Below are 25,684 nucleotides of genomic sequence, written 5' to 3'. Positions count from 1 at the left end.
TAAAACTACATAATTTGCAGAGTAACAGCATCAGAGCTCTCCGGATTGACCTCCGACACTGGCAAGCTCGACAAATGGTGTTTTGTTTTATCTCCGAGTTAAGTCATGAACAAAAAGGGCTCAAAGGTCAGAGCGACATGTTATGATAAAGTAGTATGTCCTGATGGTTTGCATACTTTATGCAACAGAACGTACTTTGTAAAGGCAGCTGCAGTACCTACTAAAAGTAAAAAAGAAAAAGTATGTGATTTGGAATTGACCTAGTATCCATATACAGCTTTCTTCTGAGTCAGACCACAGATACATTTCATTTATTCAGAGAACTTCGCCATGTGCTGATGAGTTTGATACAAAGTTTCCTTGCATGCTACTCACGTTCTGTCTGTCCCCGGTGAGGTGGGCAAACTCCACCATCTCATTGCCAAACTGGCTGAAAATCTGTACAAATTCCTGGAAGGTGCTGACTCTTTCCAGATGGTCGAGGGTAACCAGGACCTGACAGGAGTGAAAGATCAGAGGGGTACGATAAATGAACACATATGGTTGTGTTTTTCTGGTCTTCCACAAAAAAAAAAATCTAATCTTGCATGATATCTGCATAGGTGACAAGGTGCAAAAAAACCAGCATATCAGAATATTATATTATCACGTTACTCCAATACTTTTTTTGTAGTGTTTTGTAGTGTCTTAATGTGAATTAATAACATCAGTTATATACAAAAATAAAACCAGCAGATTAAGTAGTTCCTAGCCTGTATTTTAGTTAATAGTAGTCTATGTACCTGCTAATTTAGCTGCTGAGGGTTGGCTAGCTGGCAGCGCAGCAGCTTTTATCCGCACCAGACAAAGAGGAGGAAGAGATGTAATTGTGTTTGCCAGTAATGGAGGACAGGGGGTTGTGGACTGTCTGTCCAAACGAGGATAACCAGTCATGATTAGACCTCCTTTTTCCATTCTTGGCTCAGTCTATAGCTACAAACATATCACACTGTCTGGCTAAGAGCATAGCCAGGTACGATGGAGAGAGACGGTGTGTGTTTTTATGTGATCGCTAAATGTGCTGCTTCCCTTCAATTATCTCCAGAGTACTCCTTCAAAGAGCCAGTGCTTATCTATTAGGACATAAAGGACTCCGGATGGAGTTTGCTAAGGTTGGTGCGTGTATTTTTGTGTGGATCACTGTGTGTGTGTGTGTGTGTGTGTGTGTGTGTGTGTGTGTGTGTGTGTGTGTGTGTGTGTGTGTGTGTGTGTGTGTGAGTGTGTGTGTGAGTGAGTGTGTGTGTGTGTGTGTGTGTGTGTGCGCGCGTGCAGGAGAGACTAAGTGAGAGAGATTATGCATATCCTTAAAGGTTGTGCCATGTCACATTTGCATGTCTGACCTTGTTGCGTGATGTGATTATCTGTTTGATGACGATGCGGTCAGCTAGAACCAGGACTTTAGTGACTGAGGAGAGGAGCAAGCGGGCAGCTTTCACCATCCCTGTCCTATCACTGAACACTGTGACACGTCCGTCTGTCTGGGACGGCAAGGCTGATCCCACATCTGTCAGCTGGGCTATGGCATCACCTGCGAGAGAGGAGAGAACAGTTCAGTTTGGTTCAGCAGCAGAGCTGGAGTGATTAACTAGCTTGGCTAATAGATTTTCTGATATAGTTTATTGCAGATGTTGGTGTATAAAGATACAACAATGCAACTTTTTTTTTTCTCCTGCTACTGATTCATACACCCAAACTCTGGGTATATACCAATACAGAGTACTGATCCCATGCCAGTGCTCTTTTTTCCCCAAATTTAAAAATCTGTAAGGCTTCTTCACTGCATGGAGCCCACTGAGATTAAATATAATTAAAGATATGACTGCTAAAACACAACTTCTAACTGTAAGTGAAGACATTATTTCTGGACCTGTGCATATATTGATTTTAATGATATAAACAATTTATTGGGCTTTTGGTAGGATTTAATGAGTTTTTGGACCCAATTTAAACAATTTAGTTAAATAGCACATGCACTGCATTAGCACTGAATGGTGCAATTGCATTTAGAGTGCATGCAACTGAACTTTTGCAAGTTAAATGGTGCATAATCTGGGTGAAAAGTAAGACGCAAGGGGAAAAGGGGTTGTATTTTGTCCCTGAATTAGGGCAAAGTCATACATTTGTGAATGCTGACAAGAGAGCAACGCCCTTTGAGGTGATATTTGTGATAAACGTGGGCAGTGTCAGATGTGATGCGCCTGAAAAGCTAGCCTGCTAGCTGCTAGCTTGCTCATACATAACTCTAAAGATGATGCTATTGGTAATTTTCCATTTTCGTCTGTGCCATACCTGCCTACCAATTCACTGCCGGCCAGGCAGCATCTCTCATGCGGTGTAGTTTATATATTTTATGTTCAATATCATAAAATATCGACCGGTTAGAAATGTTAACAAGTGTCTCCTTCACACATACTCCTTTGCTTTTATTTGAGGTTGCAACTTGGCCAGTCAACGTTCACCAAAGTTTAACTCCAAGCTATGCAGAGACACAAATTCGGTTTGTCACAGGAAGCAAATGTTTTATTCACCCCTCAACTCACACTGAATGTAGGTGAAGAGGAAGTGAATATCTCCCAGTGTTTATTTTGCTTATGTGTGAGTGTGCTTTTAATCAATTGTTTGGAGTGTAACATAATTTCAACCACTCAGTGTCATTATCTCATTCTCTTTAAATGGCATGTGTGCCTGCATCTGGCACACTGTTATTTATATGGCGGATTCTGTAAATTGGAAAAAGCAAGGGGTTTGTTGCTGAGGAAACGGATCTGCTCTTGTGTGCAAGCGGACCATCTATGAAAGCTTTTAAGTTGATGCAAGCAGGTGTGAGAGGAGATAGTCCTTAGCATTACGGTATAATGTTCAATGCAGTGAAATAATGTCACGAGATGGGGAGAACAAAAGCTCTCTGCTCCCTTTGTGTGTAACAAGCATACAAGCATACATACACTGTGAACCTGCCTTGTAGGCTTATCTTACCATCTGAATAAAGCGCTCTGTATATAGCAGGAAAATACAGCACCATTGACTTCAAACCATGTTTTTGATGAAACAATCACTTTCTGCTGCCTCAACATAGCAATGAACCAATAATGCGCCTGACCACACCTTGTTTCAAGACCTGCACGCCCATGAGTGCACAGATGGTCCTAAGACATTGGGTACTTACACAACATGGGCATTGGCTTTGAAAATCACAACCAAGTTGGTCTGAAACTAGCAATGACAGTTGGACTGCGCCGTTATCTGTCTGTCTGTCAGATGATTCAGGAAATGTCGAGTTGAGGAAGCCAACTCAGAACATGCCTGAGGGTTTACATATCCCATCTGGCCTGAGAACGCCCTGGGATTCCCTCGGAAGAGCTGGATGATGCGGCTGGCCAGAAAGACCTTTAGGCTACTTTGCTTCGCCAGCTGCTGCTGAGATCCGGACCCAGACAAGAGGCAGAAAATTAAAGAATGTGTGGTCAACGGATAATTTCTTAAATACCCTCTAAGTTAGGTCAGACAGCACTATGGCACGATGTTCTTCCAATGTGCCAGTCTTCACCTCTGGGAGAACATATCGTCCTAGACAGGATGAAGTCTAACACTATATTCACCACAGTGGCATGCCAGACACCCAAACACTACTGACATGCTTTCTGGATGACATGAGAACAATACGGCCGTAAAATACAATTTGCAAACATGTCCAAGCAAATTCATACTCAAACAAAATATGCAAATGCAACATTCGTAAAAAGTTCAACTTTCCCTTTTTCTCTCTTTCCAACTTGCTCTTACTGGCCCCCAAAGGGGAAGAGTACAGAGTTTTTAAAGCTTAAATCCCATCACCAAAATAGCTATCAAGCAGAAAAAGTCTAGAGTTAAGAGTGAGATGGAGGAGGAGAGAAATCTCTCAGAAAGAGAGAGCCCAAAAAGTAGGGGGAAGGGGATATAGCTTGGTCTCTATCGGGTCATGCAGCTTGGCTGTCTATTTTGTTTGGCTGGTCCTTTAAAAGAAGCAGCACTGACGAACTGATTGCATCCGACAGGCTGCTTTCCAGTGCCAGCTCGGTTAACCAGTTAAAACATCTAGGCCTGGCTCACAAAGAATGCTGCTCAACCCCCATGGCACTAGCAGGGTGGAAGGCAGAGGGAGCCAACTCTCGCCTCTAAATCAGAGAATATGGATGGCACAGACTGGAGGATGGATTTTCACGACCTTAAATGTAAAACAAAGCTATCCCACTGGTCCCTTACCATATGGATTTGAGACCTTTCCTAGCATCTACAGCAGTTTGTTCCTACTTGAAAATTCATGCATCAGGTGTAATGAAGTCTACTTTTTTCTGTACGATGAATTCATTATTCATAAGTGAAAACTTGAAAGGCTGATCCTTGATGTGTTGGTACAGCGCTTGCAGGCAGTCAATCTTGCATGACTCAATGCATGGCAATGTCTGTCTGTCTGTTGGTGGATCTGCATTGATGCAGACATTCATGTGACCCCTCAGGGTGACTTTTGAAACTTTTAATCTTGCAGTGCCATCACCAGGTCAAAATTTAGATTTCGCTAATACTATTGTTTATGAACAAATGACCGCAAAGTCCCCAAGAAATGAAGAATACTTTTTCCAAATTTAATCCTGTGTCCCTGTGTTAATTGATCATTTATTTCTTGTTAGATGCCAAACGACGTCCAAAAATAAGTATCAGACTATTTTTATGTCAGAATTCCTTTCTTTTCACTTTCTGGTAGAACTGTTTTAAATGTCTGATGACTTATCCTGCACTCTTTTAGGGCGTTTACAAAAGTTCACCCAATCAAATGAGACTTTGGACCACTAGCCTCCCACTCTGGTTATATAAAACAGCACTTCACTGTGCAGTGTTGCCAACTTTGCAACTCTCTCACTAGATTTAGCGCCTTAAACACCCTCTTATTTCTTTAACTTTATTTCTAAAAAGTAACTTGCGACTGATTTAGCTACTTATTCAGACCATTAGGGAAAAAGAGAGAAATATATTGTAATTCATTCTCATGCATGCTGCTCAGAGTAATCACAGTCTGTATCACGCGGAACTCAAAGCCAACCCACTTTCTCGCTGTACAATCAACTGGAAAGTACATGATTTAAATGTACGAACACTGTAAATGTACAAACATTACATTTCACTGGGAAATTCATTACAATACAGAAGCTAAACATTCTCTCACTTCTGTTTCAACGGGACTTTTTTAAGAACATTCCCATCAGCCTCAACTGCACTTTGAGTTTAGTGCTAATGAACAAACGGTAGTCTAATTATAGTTACTCTACACATTACATTTTTGGGATACTTTAATAACTTTATTCAGCATACTAGTATATATATATATATATATATATATGTGTATATATATATATATATATATATATGTATATATATTACTGAATACTTTGGACAGATTATTATTTTAGCAGGTATTATTCCACATTATGTTTTTGGTCTTTGAGTTAATTTGTTTTATTACTTACAGTAATTATTACTTTCTCAGTAACAGCACTTGAACTATTATTTTATTCATTTACATTTGTACCTTTTTTTAGTACCGTTTCTATTTTATGTCCCCTTACCCACAAGTGAGAGTAACAATAGTTCCTACCTGCTATTGTTTGCAGAGACAGGTGTTTGTCTCAGTTTGACATTTGCAAGAGTCGTGTGAACCGAAAAGCTGGAAGACAGCAGAGTCCTGTCGTGCTGGTGTGAATTAATGAAGATTAAAACAAGAGAAACTGTAACCTGCTCATTATCCACAAGCCAAAGGCACTGGAGAACACTACTGAACAAGAAAGTAGGGTTACAGTAGCACGCTAACATTGCTAAACTAAGATGGTGAACCTGGTAAACATTATCTCTGCTTCACATAAGCATGTTAGCATTTAGCTCAAGGCACCGCTAGGCCCAACAGAAGTACTAAACTTGCTGTAGACTTGTCTCTGTAGAATTTATATATGACCCATGAGTAAACAGGTGAAAAAGGTCATTCTTCGATGTTTTGGTATAGTGCCCTCTTTTGTACCAACTTATTGCCCTGCACATGTGCTGCAGTCACACTCACATACTTTATGTGCTATGACTTTCATTTGATCCAAACTACCACCTTATCTTGAATCTCAGAGGGGGAAAGAGAAAGTGAGACGGAAGCACGCAAATGTGAGAATGACACTGAGAGACTGAGTGAAAGAGACAGACACAGAGATCCAGCGCAGATTGCCTTCACTGACCTGCCTCATTGGATCTCTCCACCGCTCTGATGATGGGTAGCATCTAATTAAACTACTGCTTTCAGCCTGCCTTTATTTCATTCATTATAGCACACAAGGCTGAAGCCTGCCTGATTAAACTCTCCCTGCGGCTAGGTATTAGAGAAATGTCAATCCTTCACTAACTAGCCCCTCACTCTGCTGTAGATTTAAAGCCTCTAAAAGTCTTTCTTTTTCATCCCTGAAGATGTCTCCATTATTTTTTTTTAAACGGTCAGAGAGACAAAACCTTTCTTTTTTTAAATCAGGGAACAGTTGTACAGTGTCTGTCAGGAGAAGTGCGAGGCAAAACCGTAAAAACACCTCGCTAAGAGGAAAGTGAGAACTGGAATAAATTAGTCGCAGTGGTCACACACATCCAGACATTTGTACAAGCGCGCGCGCACACACACACACACACACACACACACACACACACACACACACACACACACTTACACTTCACTTGGTCTCACCTACACACACACACACACACACACACACACACACTCTCACTCACTCACACATTTTCACATCAGTCTATTCTCCCCTCCCACCAGCACTCTCTTTGTCTGAGTTTTAGCCGTCTTTACAAATCAACGCTGTGTGAGGATTAAACGCTTTGCTACGCAAGCCGGCTCCCTCAACATAAACCTATTATCACGGTGTTGTGTCTAAATTCTTATCCAATGTGATATTGTTTCCGGTCTGCTCTGCGGAAAGCTAAATGAGGTCCTTGTTTTGCCTGATAAGAACTAAGTTTCCAGATATTAACAGTGGTAGAAAGTACCTAAGTAAATTTACTCAAGTACTACACTTAACCTACAAATTTGAGGCACTTGTACGTCACATGAGTATTTGCATCTTATGCATATTTATACCTCCACTCCACTACATTTCTCTGATAGCTTTAATACATTTTTATATTCGTTTTTTATTTCCTTCCTGTCCAGTGAAAACCATGTATCTTAAAATGTGCTGATTATGAATGTTTGTGATAAACTAGAATGATGTGTTTTTTGCTCGGCTGAGAAAATTCTCCAACTTCTTAGACGGACAGTTCACTACAAAATCAAAAAAATGCATATTCTTCCTTTTACCTGTAGTTCTGTTTTGGTGTGAGTTTCCAAGTGCTGGCGATATCGGCCATAAAGAAGTCTGCCATGTCATATAAATATATATTTTTCACTGGGGGTGAAATGTTCCTATTAGCAAAATAAACTCTTTAAAACCGCTCTTTAATAAGCTGGAAAATGCCTCGTCACAAAGCAGGAAACGACCATTTTTCTGAGCTCATTAAATGTTTAAGCAATATTATGCATTGCTGTAGATTACACTACCCAACAACACACATGCATTAACACAGCAGTGATCTTAATCCAGTAAAATCATATGTAATAGTAAAATGCTGACAAGAAACATTTTATAAAGTAAGGTTTTGAGTGTAGGACTTGCATTGGAGTAATGGCACAGTGTGGTATTCATATTTTTACTGTAGTAAAGTATCTAAATACTTCTTCCACCACTGGATATTAAGAAGTGTTTCAACAAGCGAGTGGTAACAACTATCCAAATCAAGAATTCTAAGAAAGATAACCCTAAGAAGGTACAGGGTTGACGTGTTTTGTATGTGTGTTTTAGATGTTATAAATGTTAGAAAGGGGAGAAACACTGAGAGAAACACATTTCTGACAAAACCATCACCTCCTTTTTCTCAGGTTCAGTAAAAGCTGACAATCTCATGATCCACACATTCTTGTTCCTTCACTCTGGTTGTCACTGTTTCCAGCCCTTCTACAACCCTCTGCACCCCTTCGTCTCTCTCAGTTGTTTAATGTTTAGCACTTCCATACATCCATCAAACAGATTATCTTTTGAGATTTGCAGGAGGATGGAGCCTCTGCAGCGCACATTAGTTTGAGAGGCAGACTACACCCTGGACAGGTTGCGAGTGTATCATCTAACCTGCAAGTTTTAGAAAAGGGAGGAAACTGCAGAAAAGCAGACGTGAGGAGAAATCTAAACTCCACACAGACAGGTCCAGCCAGTAGCCTCAAAACCTGAAAAAAATTCAGGGTCCTGACCTTAGGTGGAGAAATATTTCTTAATGTATTAGAGAAGCAATCTATGAGGCAGAAAATATCGGGAAAACTACTTCAATCTTGCCAACTGCCTGATGCATAAAGCCTCTATCAGAATCTATTATACAATGTTTTCCAAGCCAGTGCAGACACATTCATTCCCTCCTTCTACACAGCACCCTTGGGTGAAGAAGCACTTTTTTCCAGCCTTTACTTCGAAGCTAATAACAACAATGTCTTTAGCTGACTCTGGAGGTGCTCTGGTTTAATACTGTCTGACAGCCAGGCTGTCCAGACAAATCGAAACTTGGTCAAATTTGATAACGGTGTGAAGCCTGAAGGTGGTGCCTGATGCTTTATGAAACTGTCACAGTTTGTCTGAACAAATAAACACCAGTGACTCCTATTGGCTGACCGGCTGTAACAACCTCAGTGGCAATTTCTTGACATTATAAAGCCACGGCCATACTTACATCAGGAAGACACAGTATCAACTATGAAGCCTTTAGGGTGACGCACCCTCACATTGTGTTACAACATATATCCATGACCACAAAATAAGTGCCTCCTTAGAGAGAGACACTCAACAGTGAGTTGAGTTTAAGCTCAGCAGTTCAGTGAAATGTCAAGTACATAATAAGATCCAGCCAAACCTGCTCTGCGTGCCTCGAAGCAGGCTTGACCCATCTCATCCTTGAGCTCTTGGTTCTCTGTGGCGATGGCCTCCCCGACAGCGACAAAGCGTCCCACAGCCACGCTCACTGCCTGGCCCACCCTGTGTATGGCTACCAGGGTGCGCTCCGACTTCTTTGGCTTGTCTTTGTGGTTGATCAGAGTGGTGATCTGCAGGAATGTGTGGATAAAGAAAAGGAGAAAGTCAGACATTATTTAAATGCTTTACTTTTGTTTTAACCAGTAGAGTTGGGTTGGTTTGTGGTTTTTGTCGGTCCTGTGTATGAGCTTAAACTGGTTTTGATTTATGCAAACCAGCTGAACTGGCATTTGTCATGATGTCACATTCTGATCCTTTTAAAAGTAGCCTTCATCACAGCACTAACTCCAACTCAAATTGCATTAGTAATAAGCAATATGACAGCGTGATTAATATCCTATCACATTTGTAAATGGACTAACAGACCTACTAGTGTGTGACAGGTCGTGTGTAATTTACTGCCAAGGTGGCCGGCGTTACAACATGAAAGAGAAAGGGGGGGTGCATGCCACTTTTGTTTACTTTTTGGGTTGATGAGAGATATGGCTGAATCAGTCTCTTAAAAATACTAAACTTCATCAATATGGCAACATTTTGAATTCCAAGCTGAAGAAAGAGCTGTTCTTACTGGCTGCAAGCGCTGTTTTTCGGTTGGGCGTTTTGTTTAATATCAAATAGGTTTGAACATTTTTGCATTGGCCCAACCCTAGTTGCTACCTATATAAGCCCTGCATTGTTAGGTACTTTATACTGTAGTTATTTTTCCACTGAGCAATCTAAAACAAATGACTGTACTCGTAGTTGCATGGTTTCACATTCTCAAATCATAGCTTTTTGTTGGATAGTGAAAGTATGCTGTGATTGTATCCTCACAACACCTTTGATAAGGGAACATGTTGATACTAGAGCTCGTGCTCCATTTGCTTATCAGGAGAGAGGCGTTTCCTGCCTGTACAGCTACAAGTGGAGATAACATTTTGGGAGACAACACATGGATAACCGACTCTGCGTGTGAGAAGGAGAGAAATAATTTCTCTCGTCTCCAGCACCCCTTACACATCATTTCAAAAAGTTTGTAATAAGAGCAGCAACAAACACAGCAGTTGGGACATGCACGCACATCTTCTGTGACATTTACAAGACAGTCCACCACTGGGTACACAAAAACACACACACCAAAGTCAGGCGGGGCCTCTTAGTGATAATTAAGGGTATGAATTATGAATAGGTAGAGCCAATTATCATCAATTATTCATTGACTGCTTTCACTCTCTCCAGCTGTTACTGTGGGTATTAGTGTGTGTATGCCTGTCAAACCATTTGGGTCAGGGAGAGGTAGGTGGTGATTTTAATTGGTCCACAGCTGCAGGTGGTCCGAGTGGGAATCTTTTGCAGTGGAGTCTTTGTGGGCAACAGAACACACGCCAGTTCTGATGAGCTCAGGCAGCCGTTTGAACGAGCAGCACAGTGACACAAGAATGTAACACGCCAGGCTGTCACTTTTTGTTTCACAACAGAGACTTAATGAATCCTTTGAAACATGTTCAGATACTTTTGACAGTGTATAACACAATTAACCCTGACATCTCATAGAAAGTTTACAGGAATATTGAATTATTGATCAGCACCTGACAGGTAGTACACACAGGTTTTTTTTTCGTTATCTGGGTCCTTAACTTTGCTTTAGTTTCAACCAAAATTTAGTTAGGGAGATTAATTGCTTGTCATATCACTACATGAATCCTTTACTGTTCTACATCCAGCCAAAAAATATATGCAAAAAACGAAAGCAGTAACTGTTATCATTCTGTCTTAGATTCATTATTGTTTACTCCGACAATTTTTCACTCACAATATCCTCAAACACATGCAATTAAATGTCGTGTATGCAACCAACAGCCCAAAAGCCCAAATATTCCATTTTGCTATTGTGTAAGACCAAGAAAAGCAACAAATTCTCACACTTCAAAACTTGTAACTTTAAATGTTTGGCCTTTTTTGCTTGAAGGATTCAAATGAGCTCTATATAATATGTATATAATAATATGTACAGTGTATCTGTCATTCAGAGGTTGTCTGCACCAAGCTCTCAACATGCAGGCGGCTGAGCTACTGGCTAGCAGCAAGTGGCACTTACATATAAGAACAGTGCTGACAGAACTAACAGTGTTAACATGGGGGAACTGGAGGGTGGGCGCAACCCTATAAAATGACCCACTGATTACAGATGTATCTTCATAATATAAGTCTACAGAGAAAAAGTCTTTTTTGGCTCAATGGCATCATGTAACGCCCTTAATATCACAGTTTGGCCACTATATAAACACTGCAGGAGGGTGACTTCGTTCTCTGCTGAGGATGTGATTGTTGCACTATATCTTTATGTAGCAAATTGTAGTTTGCTGTTATATAATTGGTCTGAATATCGCATATCAAATAGTTTATAATTAATTTTGTTTCGAATTACTCATCAATGAAAAAACTAATGGATGCAGCTTTACATCTAACAATCCTATTATGAATTCATCCATTTATATATTAATCTATCTACTATTCTAAGGAATACAATTCTCTTCACACTGACTTAAGATATCTTATTTGTTATCTTTATTCGTGTAAATCCATGCTCACTAATTGCACATCAAAAAAGGGGGACACTAAAGCTGCAACAAATGCCTTTCTGAATCTGAATGCCACAATGCTAAATTAGCCTGAGTCAGCAAACCTCTTGAGCTGCTGCCCTGTGAGACATGACCCACATTAAAACTGTACATCACACATCATTCACACCGACAGCTTCGTCAAGCATCGCTGAGTTTCAAAGTTCTTTTAACGGACGTTGATGTTTAATGCGGCTTAAGTCGTTTCACAGAACCACCGTGCTCATTATTAGCACTGTGCACAGCAAGTATGTTTCTGGCTCAGAAATACCATGATAGATGGATACAAAAGAAAAGCAGCACTGGGTAGGACTTTCCAAATTCAAATTGCTGAGAATTTTCAAACAACAGTTAATATGCGAGAAATAAAAGACTGCTACCTAGTTTGTCATGAATTCTGCATAACACAAAAAATGTACTGCTTAAAGTCCTTGAAAAGTGACAGTCACATCTTGATACAGCATTGAAGCTTCAGTGGTGGATCAGTTCAACCACATTCACTCTGATAATGGCCCTTTTTCAAGGATTTCTAATAATCATACAAGCCCTGCTTCTGTAAAATAATAAAAGATATTACTTGCTAAGTGTCTGTTATGTAAATCATGAAAAAAAGACATGAAGAAACAAGGACAGAAAGGAAAAGCTGAGATGTAAGGGAACAAAAAAAACTGCTGCTGTTCTCTCTTCCTCCTCTATAATATATACAATACATAAAATAAGTTGTAACTTGTCTTTTTGTCATTATTATCCATTCTCGGAAAGACCATTTTTCTGCAGCAAGGTCCTGACCCTGGAAGTGCTCATAAAGCACATCTTTTGTTCTGTCACTCGTCACTCTACGTATCATCTGTCTTCTTTATCTCAGCATTAGAGTTCCCTTCCTGCCAGCCCAGTGTTTTTCACTGACTCATCCACACAGAGTGGGATACTCCGTAGAAAACACCAATGCTGGCTGGACATGATGCAGCCAAAAAGAGGGAATTAGGGCACAGTGACACATGATTCAGACCTACGTCATAAAGTAAACTGTTCTTTAATGTCAGGTGGCATTTATGTTACACAAGAGACCTGATAAAACATTTCTGTGACGTAAAGTTTCTGATGATTGAAGCATCTGTCCGTGCACCTTTTCTGGAGGACTCTGTACAACTGAAAGTGTGAAAGTATGATATGTTTTGATATGTTTTCATGTCTGTCCAAGCTTGTCTGAATGCGGAGATTGTTTTCCCAGTTGACTTGTACAAGCAAATAGTGACACTAATGAACACTCAGGCTGGCACTGATCCAGAAACCAGTGTTTAAGGGCATGAGAGAGGACCTTGAGTGTGTGCTTGTGTGTCAGTGCACAAATGGCAGCACCTGAGGCTCACAGAGAGAAGAGAGGCAGAGGTAGAGAGAGAAAATCTGATTACATATCCTCCTGTGGAAAAAAAAAAACTTCTAAACTGCAGCAGATGAGCGGATGGTGAAGTAAGTTTAACAAGTTTAACATGATGTGTCTGTGAAAGACAAACAGCATGGAAAAGGTCTGTGTGAATGACAAAGAGAGGCCCAGAGAGAGAGGAGAGAATAACCACAGCCTGGGATTTCCTCCATTAGAGATTACTAGGTGGGTACATTTACTGGGCTGTGCAAACAGGAACAGAGCAGGGTGGGGAGAACATAATATTGATACAGTGCCATCACAGAAAAGAGCCCATTGTGTTTGTGTGTGTATCAAAGGAACTCGTGTCAGTTTCATTTTGCAGAGAAAGAGAAAAGTGCACATTCATTCTGCATTTGTTGGTGGAACACTTAGAAAAACAGTATAGATCAAATTTTAAAGGGACAATTCACCTGAAATCAAAAATACATATTTTTACTCTGGCCTGTAGTGCTATCTGCCAGTCTAGATAGTTTTGTGTTCTGAGTGTTGGAGATGTCTGCCTTCTCTCAAATATAATGGAACAGGATGGCACTCGGCTTGTGGTGCTTAAAGTGCCAAAAAAAAAAAAAAAAAAAAAACATTTGAAAAGCTCTACACTAATGTGTCTTTCCAGAAAAACTTTTAAATATCCACAGACCTTGTTGTGGGCAGTTTCATGTAAGACCAGCTGAGCAGCACCACCGGACCGTATCACCACACAGAAGGAAGCATGCATCTACTCATGGGTAAAATGCTAGTACCTGTGAAAGCATGAGATTTAAACATCCATGCTGTCCTGCTCAGCTGAACTGTGATATTTGCTTGCTCAGTGGTACTGGGTATGCTAGCACTAGCTGCACGTGGGGATACAAATGTTAACTGCTAATGTTGCTACATGTAACGGGGCAAGTAATTGCTAACAAGTTTGATATATATAAATGTATATGTTTGCTGTTATGTCGTGCAGTGTGCTTCTACTGTTAGCTTGCCTAGCACCGTGAGCTAGCTAACATTACAGTTTAACAAAGGGGGATGCTGTTCATGTTTCCATCTCGCGCTGTCATGAGCGTCTCTCGTCCATGAATAGATGGACATTTCCCTCTGTACTGCATTAAAGTTGGTGTAGTTCAATCGAAAGAAAATTGTTCCAACATGAAACTGTATAGCTATAGGAGAGAAGGCACACATCTCTACAGCCGATATTCCCGACACTTGAAAGCTCACACCAAAACAATCTAGACTGATATTTAGCACGACCGGTAAGAGGAAAAAAAGGTTTGTTTTTTTTAATTTGGGCGTGAACTGTCTCATGATTAACAGCTGCATCAGCTCTCAGCGTCAGGCTGAAATTTTGGATGCCATGGTAAACCAGACTACAAATATAACCAGATGACCAGCCAACTTTCAGTACCTCACAGTTTTTGGACACATTTCATCATTAACAGAAAATGATTGAGGCTGGATACCCAGCTTCACTCCTTATAGACACCTGCTCAATCATTCAAACTGCCTTCAGGCCAAATGTTAGGGGTTTACTGTACATTTCACTGCAGTCTGTTAATTTAAACTCTCTCCTCTCAGTTCATTCTTCGTCCCTCTGTTTCACACACACCCTCACCATACCATGCTGCTACACTCTGCTGCACTTGCCCAAAGCCTCCAAAACCCCACTGAGGATTTCACCGAGTTATACAATCCATGACGTAGGCACAAAATGTTGCTTCAGATGCAAAGTCAGACCTCCGGCAGATTTGTTTATTGACAGGGCTAACTTGTTGTGTCCCCAGTGTTAGTAAATCCACTGCAGAGGGGGTTTGCTGTAGAGGAAAATAGCTTAATCTACTATCTAATGTTATATTAGTGGGTGTTAACTTTTAACTTATATCCTGGTATATTCATGACAAATGGCCCATTTGAAGAATTAATCAAACTCACTGACGTCCCTGATGATTTGGGGGAAATTTCATATCTCAAGACTTAAATGAACAGTGGGAACAATACTCCTGCACACATAGCTCTGTACATAATCTCTCATAAAGTCCCTCCTTCTTTCACATTAACACAGTAGAGCTTATCCTTCCCCATCTTATTACTTTCTCCTCTGGTACACAACCAGTCAATTCCCAGCCATCCACCTCTCATCTCTTTGTTGTCCATAATTAGGAGGACAATTACAAGGCCATAAAAGACGACATCAACAGCTTACTCCGAGAGACACAATACGCTAACAGAGCCCACCCATTGGTTAGAGGGAAATCTAGTCTAACACCTCAAGGACACGCTGACCAACTATAAATCAGAGGGAAACAAAAGCTGGAAACATTTGTGGCTGCCTCCCATGGCTACTGACTGAGTTTCATTCAATGGCCTCTGCTGTGAGAAAGTTCGGTGTTACCCAAGTCATTCTCTCTCTCAGCCTGTTTTTTTTTTCTTGTCTTTCTCTGTTCTGATCCTTGAATAATGCAATTGTAGGATAAATGGGTGTGTTTGTGGGAGAAAAACCCAGTTTACTCAAAACAGATCAATTCAAAACCTCTTTCCAAGCGGCAAATTTGCGTCATTCTTGTCATTTTATAACTCCGAGAAATCCTTCGCAAACAAAACCAGCAAGATAAAAGTGAGTGTGAACGAGCTCTTCCTGAAGGTCTGACGGGGCTTTTATTAAACACACATTGTAGCCATTCATCACAAAAATTACTTGCTTGGCAAGTGTTATATTGGCCTGCTTATTTGTCTTAGTTATATCTTTGATTCCTTAAAAGCTTTGCTTGGCCTGTTGAAGAAAGCAGCAACTCAAAAAGAACTTTTTCCCCCCAAAGCAAAAAAAAATCAATGTAAAGTTTGAAACAGAATCCTAGCAAAGAAACTCACATCACATTCAGCCGTTATTTGCAGTCAAGCTCAACAGGAGTACACTATAAATCCATCTATAGTGACAGCATAGTTCTTTTTAATTTTGTCTACTTAAGCTTGTGTGTGAGTGCATGCAGCTACAAGTATTTACTTAAATGCAGAACTGCTGCATGTGCAGTATGTGCTTGAATAACCGTGATTTGTATGGGCAAGAAATAATTGGACAGTAACTTGTGTGAAACGAAAGAGAGGTTCAACACCTTGGTTGTGTTTATTTTCTGATCAGAAGAAACCGTCTGCATCGTTTTGTCTGAGTTTTTGTCCTTGTACTTGTGGAAACCGAATGTACGCATTTGTGGTAACTTTCATAGCCTCCTGTTTCTGTCCACCTCAGATTGTTGCTCTTATTAAAAACAAACTCTACAGCATATGGATCACTTTGTTAAGTAAACAGGAAAAAGAATACTTTCAGGACTCATTTCAGCCCATTACAGCAAAAAGGGATTATTGTTGTGGGAAGTGCTGCACCTAAAAGGACCCTCTGAATGTTTGTCTTGTCCATGTGGACTGCACACATTTTGTTTTTGTCTTCGTTAGAATCTGCTCTTGATAAAAGCTGTTCAGGCAAGAACAGACATGGCTGGCTGCTCGCTGGGGACGGCGAGAGAAAAAATAAATATATGAGGAAAGGGATGAAAGTCGTGCTAAACATGCACTTTAATGGGTGAGCAAATTCCTTCCAAATTGGCCGTGAGTAGACGGGAGTTCGATGCTGAGCTGGTCCCCAGCCAGACTGTAGAAGCGATATGAGGGGATGAAACGCGAGAGACAAGGGAGCTGGGAGCTGGGAGCAGAGCGGATACAGATAGATTGGGAGAGGTGATGGGAGCAAGAGAATAAAGACTAGGACATGTCAAATCCGCACCACACTTCACCCTGACTTGTTCCTTCCTCACTGTGTATCTAACATCTCCCGTCTCTCTTTCAAAATTCCCTCCCTTGTGACTTCAGCAGTCTCTTTCCACACCGTCATCCATCTCTCCTCTAACAGTCTTCTGTGTGCAGTACTGTAAATGATTCAAGTCTGTCCCTAGAGCCCGGCTGCTGCAGTGCACTACAGTGCGATACACTACAGCAGCAGCTTGTGATGTTTAAGCTGCATCCTTTGGGGTATCCTGTAAAAACACAGCGCACAGAACGGCAGAAATAAGAAAGAGTAGAGCTGCTGCATCATCCAATTTATACACCGCAAAAAAACGCATTAGAAAACCCTTTCTGAGAATGTCAACAGTACCCCCTTAACCGTTAAACCGCAGAGAATGTTTTTGTCTAGTTACATATTCACATTTGGGTTCAGAAATAAAGTTAATTTTGCAACTCTTCAGTTCGCTGCACTGCACACCACTCAGGTCTGGTAGGAGCTAGCTAGCAGGGTCACTCAGTTGGCAGTTACAGCTAGTAACGCCGTCTCCTCCCAACAGCATTGCTGTGGAAACATTGTTCCCACCCTCTGGTCTCCCTTTAGCTCACTCCAGTGAGTGTGTGGTTAAATCTTAACCCACAACCCCTTTAGCATTGTTGACTATGTTATCACTGTCTCTTTGTGTCAGCACAGCTAGTGGTGCTAAAATAATTAACAATGTTAAAGGGGTTTTGGTGGTCAAAATGAAGCCGAATACTCACTCATGTAGACCGCAGGGCGGACGTAAGCGTTACTAGCTCCTCTCCACATTAGTTACGCCACTCTCTAGCAAACGTTAGCTCTCATCCGACCTGAGCTGAGCACTGTGCACAGTGCAGGGCGGCTGAGGAACTAGTGGAGACCAAATGCTGGACAGTGGACATGTTTCTAAAAGTTAACACGGCTGGTCGGCTGTCTGTTAGCAAAGTGAACAGACAATAAAATAAAAGTCAATACATTCAAAACATTAAAATGTCACCACCTCTATATGGATCGCATTTTGATATGCAGCAATGGAGCTCCGGCATAGAAGAAAAGGCCTCTTTATTTCACATCTTTTTTTTAACTCTTAAGAATTAACCGGTTAGTTACTGATTAATGGGTATCAACCTGTTGAAAGCAAAATGAACCAAAACAGACATCCCTAATGCTTTACTCCCAAATGAATTAGTTCATTTCTAGGGCACTAGAAAGTCACAAGAACTTGACATACTGGTCCAAGTATGCCCAGTTTAATAGACACAAAGTTGTGCACCAGTTGGTCATTACTGAACAAAAACACAAGTTAAACTTACTGAGCTAGTGGCCAATTTACACCCATTTTCTGCATCAGTGAGTCACTCCCTCATCCAGCAAATATAAGCCACACTCATTTTATCCTCTTTCAGCTGCCTACGGACACAATGAGAAGAGTTACAGAGTCAGCTAATGGGAAGTTTTCTGGTGCACCTTGCTAAATTAGAACCACAAGGCGGCAGTTCAATTTTGCATAAAAGCTGAGCTGAACCACATCCATATGTGGTCTTGGCTGGTCATGCATTCTTTAGGAATTAGATTGCATATGCAGGGCTATTTTTCATTTGGTGCTCCCTTGCACACACACGTACCTGCAGAGACATTCACACACTGTGTTTGAGGGGCTACCTTGAGGAGTTGGAGTAAATTTTAATCTTTATACAGTTTTTAAAAACCTATAGGCATCGCAACCGCACCAAAAAAAAAAAAAAAAAATCTATATTTGGGAGAAGTAACAGAAAGAAGCAGAAACTCAAGAATTTGGCAGCTTAAGAAACCCAACGAATAAGACCTGAATACATTTTGGCTGTTATTTAAGTAATATGTGGTTATTTTCACTTGTATATATTCAAAACAGACATGCACAACTATCTGTACGCAAACTGTAAATAGTAAATACATCCTAATTAACTAGTGAATACACTGGTAGAGAAATTTGAAAGACAGACGAATAGAAAGTGAAAGAGAAAGTATTAGCACACACTATTGTTGTAATGAACCTGTGGAGGTCACACAGCAAGCGTCAGCATCATGCTCCTCTAAACCTTTTATTGACAAACTGATCTCAGATCAGTCTGATTTGTGGATCTATTCAGGCTCCCTCAAACCAATGATAGCAGTAGTAGCACCCTCATACCTCCTGCATACACAAACACACCTATCTAGCTGAAGCACCTTTCCAGAGATAAAGATAGAGAGTGCAGTGATTTGGCAGTAGTAGCTGGAGCTTTTTAGGATGATTGAACACAGATGGTTTTACCCAGTGAAATGGATAATTCCAGAGAAAAGACAGTCAAAAACGCTGCGTGCCTATACAACCACAAGATGACGGGGATAATACCAGCTGATTGCTGAAGAGAGAGGCTAAGGGGGGAGAAGGGCACAGCACACAGCACGCAGGGGATGATGGATGTGTGAATACTGCAGAGGCGAACAGGGGGACAAGCTGACAGCCATGTAGTATAACCGACAAACAGCTCAGCATTGCTTTATATTTATGAAATCAGTATTTGAAATTATAATGTTGGATCTCCATTCCCTTGGTGGCCAGAAACATGACTCCAAATGAATACTTAAGTTGCACCATGTAGACAGGCAAATATTTAGGAGGGCGATGTCATTCAATATCATTTTATGTGAGATTTGCCAAATGACCATGTCATCACGAGCTGAGCCAAATGCTTTGAATCTTCAGGCCCTTGCCAGGGTGATCGATGCCAAAATCAGTATCTAAATGCTTCGATTTTTTTTTGTTTTTTTTTCACCATTAATTTGATGGATGAAAATAAAAGGAGGTGGCAAGTGTTTGACACTGATGAGGCCAATGTCCTTAGTACAATCATCAACCCCCGCTTCAAGCATTAAGTTGTTAAACTGGCAGAGAACAGGTGAGACAAATTTCAGACGGTTATCCGTGACTGCCAACAGAAGGAAAGCATTTGATCTAGAGATGAGGTACAACCCGTGGCTTTCAGAGTTATTAATAACTTACAGAAACATTGCTTGCAGTAGTCCACCTTCGTCTCCATTTCTCTATACCACTCTGTCACACACACATGCGGCAGTCCTACAAAAGTCCTACAAAAGTTGGCTGATTACTTGATTAGTTTTGCAAATTCACAGGTAACTATCACAGAAGCTTCGAAGCCCCCAAAAAACTGCAGAAATCTGTTATGCCAATAACTGATATCGATATATCCACTTTTTTCCCCAGCTAATTTTAGTGATCATCAAGTCTCTTCTATAGTGGAATTAACATCAAATTATACATACTCTTATAGTGACAGCCCACCAGCAGATGGACATGTAAAACACAATGCGCTTCAATGTATGTGATATTCATTCATTGTGTAAAATAAAAAAATACTTCAACAGTTGATGTTTTTTACATGTTCATTTTGTCATAAAAAAAATAAAGCATATAGGTTTGTACATTATAGATTTGATAGATTTTTTGAGTAACGGGTCATGCCTACATTACTGTGCATCCCCAGTTTAAATCCTAAAATGTCATATACGAGCTGTATTCCCCTTAAATTCACACTGGTATGATCATGGACAAGGGTTAAATCAGTCAGTTGTGTTATTTTTGGGAACATATGAAAAAGTCAAAATATATATATATCATATATCACACCATAGCCTAACAATATCGAGATATTATTTATAAACCATATTGCCCAGCCCTAGTTGAACATATGCAAATTTATATGTTGCTGTTGTGTTTACAGCTTATTTCTGTTCACCCCAAGAGGGTGGAAAAAATCAGCAAATGTTGCTTTAAAAACTTTGTCACAATACAATTATGTGGACTAAATAAATTATAATATTGAATTATTGCCCATGGTATTGAATTATTCACCTTTCCCACTGCAAGTGGAGGAATTTTGCTAGTTAGTCAAGATTTGTTTCGTGATGCCTCGGGCGATTTTAAATAAAATATTACACTTGGTTAGGAACTCTTCCCAAGTGTATGTCAGTTGTTAATTGGAATAAATGAATTATTAATTGCTTAAGTGAGCCATATTTGTGGGTTTTGTTTCCTTCTCATTGTCTTGATTTCACAGATGGCAATCATGTAATGTGCTAAGCCAGTTTTCACTTTGACTGAAGTCTGGGCAGTGGGCAGACACAGTAAACATGGTGGGCGAGAAAGCGGGCAACATGTGACAAAGGTCACAAATCAGGAGACAAGCACATGACATGAACCTTAGCCCACACGCTCATGTATGCCAACAGCCGTGCCGCCAAAGAGACAGACGAGCAGGCAGACACTGATGGAGGCAGACACAGAGAAGTGGGGGTGTACTGAGGCCTGCAGATACAGAAACAAGGGCTGACAGACAGTAAAGACAACCTGAACGGCACACAAGCAGTTGAATGAGTTTATCAGATTGTAGCCCTTTGGAGATGTATGAGAGAAGGGCTGTGTTTGGCCTTCAAACTTGGGCTCAGCAATCAGAGCTGACATTTGTATTTGTGGACAGGCAGATTGAATCCACAGCAAACCTCAGTGAGAAAGGTTATCACTGATGAATAATAACTAGCTGCATCTCAATGCGTCTAACCGGTTACTCAAGAGGGACAGTGACCAATGACAGAGTATTGTGTCTCTTTAGTGGGAACACACAGTGGGTCTGTTATGGATGTGCTGGTGAGGCCTCTTATTCAAGAGCTACAAGAAATTACAGTTGGAAATAGTCAATACCAACATAACTGCTTATGTACGAGTTACAGCTAGTTAGTGTTTTTATTTTAATGCTTTGTAACCTGGATGGACATCAGTTTTTCTTGAGCTGCATTTAGACGCGTTCCCCAAGTATTTCGACCTTTGAAACCTGAGCAAAAAGGTTTATTTCTCTTCAGAAACGAAAAGGCAATGAGCAAATTGCAAGGAATTGGTGAAGGGTGATTAGAAACCACCTGGAAATTAATGTTTAACAAAGGACAGCGAAAAAGAGAGGAAGAGAGAGAGAGAGAATTAAAAAAAATATCAAAAAAGGGAAAAATGTCATTTACTTCTTACATTTACTTTTCCTTTTTTGGCCAATTTTCCTGTAATTTTCTTTTAACTGTTTACTAGTTTGTTGCTAATTTGAGGGTCATTTCTTATGAAGTTGCTTATTGCCATCCTCCCATGTTTTTGAAAGAAATCAAGCTGATTTGTTTGAGTTTCAAAGGTTTATGCCAGTAAAGATTATTTTTATTGTTGTTTTTATACAACAAAAGAAAACAATCTTCTCAAAGGTTGAATTTGGTCTAAACACAGGCAGCTGCACAAGAACATTTTTCTGCGATGTCTTAAGTTTAAAATTTAAATAGCATTGATCTGATCCAGGAATATGAGAAGGAGATGATAAATCTGTCCAGACATTCAATCCAAACTTTCGGTGCTTTGCGGTTTCTGATACTCTGTCCTACAGGCACATTTCTGTCAGTACTAAATGAGTTATTTACCCTCATGCCAATGCATGCCATTCACATTTCCAGACTAAGCAGCAGTGAAAACACACATTTGGATGTGTTTACTTCCTCTTTGTGGAAAACAATTCGTACTTTTTTTAAAAGACCCAAGTTAGGAGGATGATGAAATATGTCTGCATTCTCACTGCGAACAATCACATGTGCCTCCACTTGAGTGCTGTGCAGAAAGAGGCCACCCATAGGCATTGCTGTCTAACTACTGTGTCTGCGGACACTGTTGTGGTCCTGGGCTCTGTTCCAAAACATTATGCCAAGCCAGTACTGTGAGGCAATGTATTATGTACAGTGCAATTTCACTAGGCTACGTTCCACTGTCTACATTATTCAGTGAATAAAACAGCTTGAGTACATGTAACAATGTTGTAATGGTATCAGTCTTCAGAAAAACAACTTTTTAGCAGCAAATTAGGCCACTGATCTTGTGGAGGCATGCTCTGAATGTATTAATGGGCTGAACTGTCATGGTATGGGGGTCACACCACGAAACTTTCAGCCTCCTGCCGCTAGGCACATATGCTGAGGTTAAAGGGATAGTTTGGGACTTTTGAAGTAGGGCTGTATGAGATACTTATGTATTGTCAGTGTATTACATAGAGTAGCTGGTGGTCGGCATGCTCCCAGTTTGCAGAAATAGATAGGGTGCACATCCCACAGGGGTTGATATCAAAACGTATTTTAGCCACTTTAAAAGAAGTGACCTAAAAAAATTAATATCCTTCTAAGCAGAAGCTATATTTAGAGTCCTCACCATCACAAAGCCTTCTCCTTTCGGACTACATTTCTTCATTTCTACATACTTCATTTCCAGTCAGCTATTTGTCTAATAAATAATAATCTAAATAAAAATGGGTTCTCCGGGTAACCATGGGTGTCCACTTTACAGACATGACACCTTAATGTTGTCCAATGCAGTCTTTTGCTGTTATTTACATAATCAAGACAGTCTGGTAAGAATCGCTTTCCCTTGTCAACACGGACTTTAAAGCTGTTTTGAAATGCAAGATAAAAGAATTAAAAACATGCAATTAAAAAGTGTGATTAAGCGTGATTAACTATTTAAATTTTCCAATTAATTGGGACTTTAAAAAAAACATTTTACAGCTCTAGTCTGTATATATGTAATACACACACGTGTTTGAAATGTTCCTTATTTTTATTGATAAAAATAGTAAAGGCCTAAGTTGCCAATTGGGCAAAATGTTACCTCAGTCCCCAGCAAGAGGAAGTTGTCTCTTTAACACTTGCACTATAGTCCGTAAAAAATAAATGAAAAGAAACTTTCTTTAAGCATTTGGGGTTTTCTTCCGCTGCAGCAAACTCTCACTGAACTGTGACTGCTGTGCACCGTTTCACCTCCGGTGTGTTGCATGTTAGATTTGACCGTGACATACGGAAAATATGGTACATATGGATGCTGGTTCAAACATGTTTCTCGCTCCTCTGACCATTCTGGTATGCCAAGGCTGTGATGTCTACATAGTTGCACTGCGTAGCGCTAGAGTAGAGACAGCCACTGAAATGCGCACACACACACACACACACACACACACACACACACACACACACACACACACACACAAACACAGCTTGCATTCAACAGAACACAATACCTCTTTTCATTCCTCCTTGCTCACGTAATTCTCTGGATAGTAAGTGGGAGGGAGGGAGAGAGAGACAGAGACAGACAAAGAGAATGTCAGGGAGGGGGTCAACCAAGGAGAGGAGAGATGTGCCCTGAACACAACGTGACTGCCGGGTCAAACTCCCTCTGGCTGTCTCAAGCGCTCACCTGCCCCTTCTCCAGTGTACCTGGGGAAAGTGTAGGGGTCAGCATCAGATACAGAGCACCCCGGGGCGGTGGCTCACCTGGGCCCTGAGACCTTCATGTACCAAGCTTTTTATACTGTGACTTTTCTGTGCCCTAACCATTTATTTCAAAGAATAAAGTCACTGAAAGGTGAATGTTAAATATTACTTTTTTCTTTGGCAGTTGTGACCTGGGCTGGGTATACATTTTATACTGGTGCCTGTAAGGTATCGAAACAAGATTTTCTTAGTAGTTATGTAAGGAGGAACATTAGCATATTTCCCTTATTCTAGATGTAGCTTCATATTTGATGTACGCATGCACCAGCGGTATCAGTCCTCTTATCCAAGTCTCAACAAGAAACTGAATAACAATACTCCCCAAAATGAAGCAACTATATAAAAATTTTACTTAGTAAATTAATAAATCGAACACAGAATCACACACACACACGCTAACTTTTATATGTATATGCATATGTATTGCAGTTATTAGCTACAACAACAGAACAACAGTTAATGAGAAATCTACACTGATAATCAACTTGGCAAACAAAAAATTAGGTTATAAGGGTGGGGGCTGTACATAATGCCTATAGAAAGATCTGCTACTGGCTGTTAAAAAATCTGATTAGAAGAAGTTAAAAAGACTGAAGGAGAAACTGACAAGCCTTTTAATGTCAACTTTTGGCATTTTCAATTAGCGCTGCACAATGTTTTTTTTATTATTATTGCAATAAATAACACAATGTGAAAGACTGGGATATTGAACTCAGGGATTTTTATTAGTAAGCTGAAAAAGAGTATCATTGGAAAACTGCACTTAAAAGTTTAACTAATTTATTTTTTTTGTTCAATAAAAAACATGTTGGAAATAATTTCCTTTTCATTTTTTTTGAATCAACAAGCTATTTGCTGTATTTTAGGAGTATGCAGAAAGCCGCAGAAAGGCAGACCTGAGTACACTTTAATATCTGTTTATCGCTAAACCCAGCAATAGCGATGGCACTCCTCCTCTGAATGACTATTCTAGTGCAGGACGGAGATTTCAGCTGCTTTCACTGTGCATTTTTATGGTCAAAGGCATAACATGCTTTGCTAACTAAACTGTCGAATGTGTTCGCGTTGCACTTAAATCTCTGCAGGTGACCGTGACTTTCCCATTAAAACTGAGCTGACATCTAACCCCGGAGAAGTCAACTGAAATGTTTTCCTCCAGGCTCCTCGTATGAGTCATGGAGCGGCGAAGTGTCAAAGCCTATACTCTTTCTCTCCTGTTTCAGCTTTTGTCGCACCACGGCACAACAGCGAGTGCTGCTGCAGTGTGCATCATCACTTTTTTTGGTGTGAGGAATTCAAGCTTGGTCAGATTAGCTGACTCACTAAGTAGCCCCCTAGA

At 40.4% G+C, this 25,684-nt stretch overlaps 1 protein-coding gene and 1 long non-coding RNA gene across 2 annotated transcripts in view; one reads left to right on the top strand and one right to left on the bottom strand.

Moving 5' to 3' along the window:
• Window positions 1–25,684, bottom strand: part of ctnnal1 (catenin (cadherin-associated protein), alpha-like 1) — a 72,230-nt gene that overhangs the window by 24,374 nt on the left and 22,172 nt on the right. The window contains exons 2-4 of the mRNA XM_042505913.2: window positions 9,043–9,232; window positions 1,380–1,567; window positions 376–495 (exon numbers count right to left, since the gene is read on the bottom strand). Coding sequence (XP_042361847.1) covers window positions 376–495; window positions 1,380–1,567; window positions 9,043–9,232 — 498 coding nt within the window. The remainder of the gene's footprint in view (window positions 1–375; window positions 496–1,379; window positions 1,568–9,042; window positions 9,233–25,684) is intronic.
• The window catches only part of LOC148186617 (uncharacterized), a 62,867-nt gene that overhangs the window by 21,283 nt on the left and 15,900 nt on the right, over window positions 1–25,684 (top strand). The window lies entirely within an intron of this gene.

This window comes from Plectropomus leopardus, chromosome 17 (assembly GCF_026936395.1).
Source record: "Plectropomus leopardus strain MGB_pleo_1.0 chromosome 17, ASM2693639v1, whole genome shotgun sequence".
Lineage (NCBI taxonomy): Eukaryota > Metazoa > Chordata > Actinopteri > Perciformes > Serranidae > Plectropomus > Plectropomus leopardus.
The sequence above is the reverse complement of the archived record's forward strand: the minus strand, read 5'-3'. Positions and strand labels throughout refer to the sequence as shown.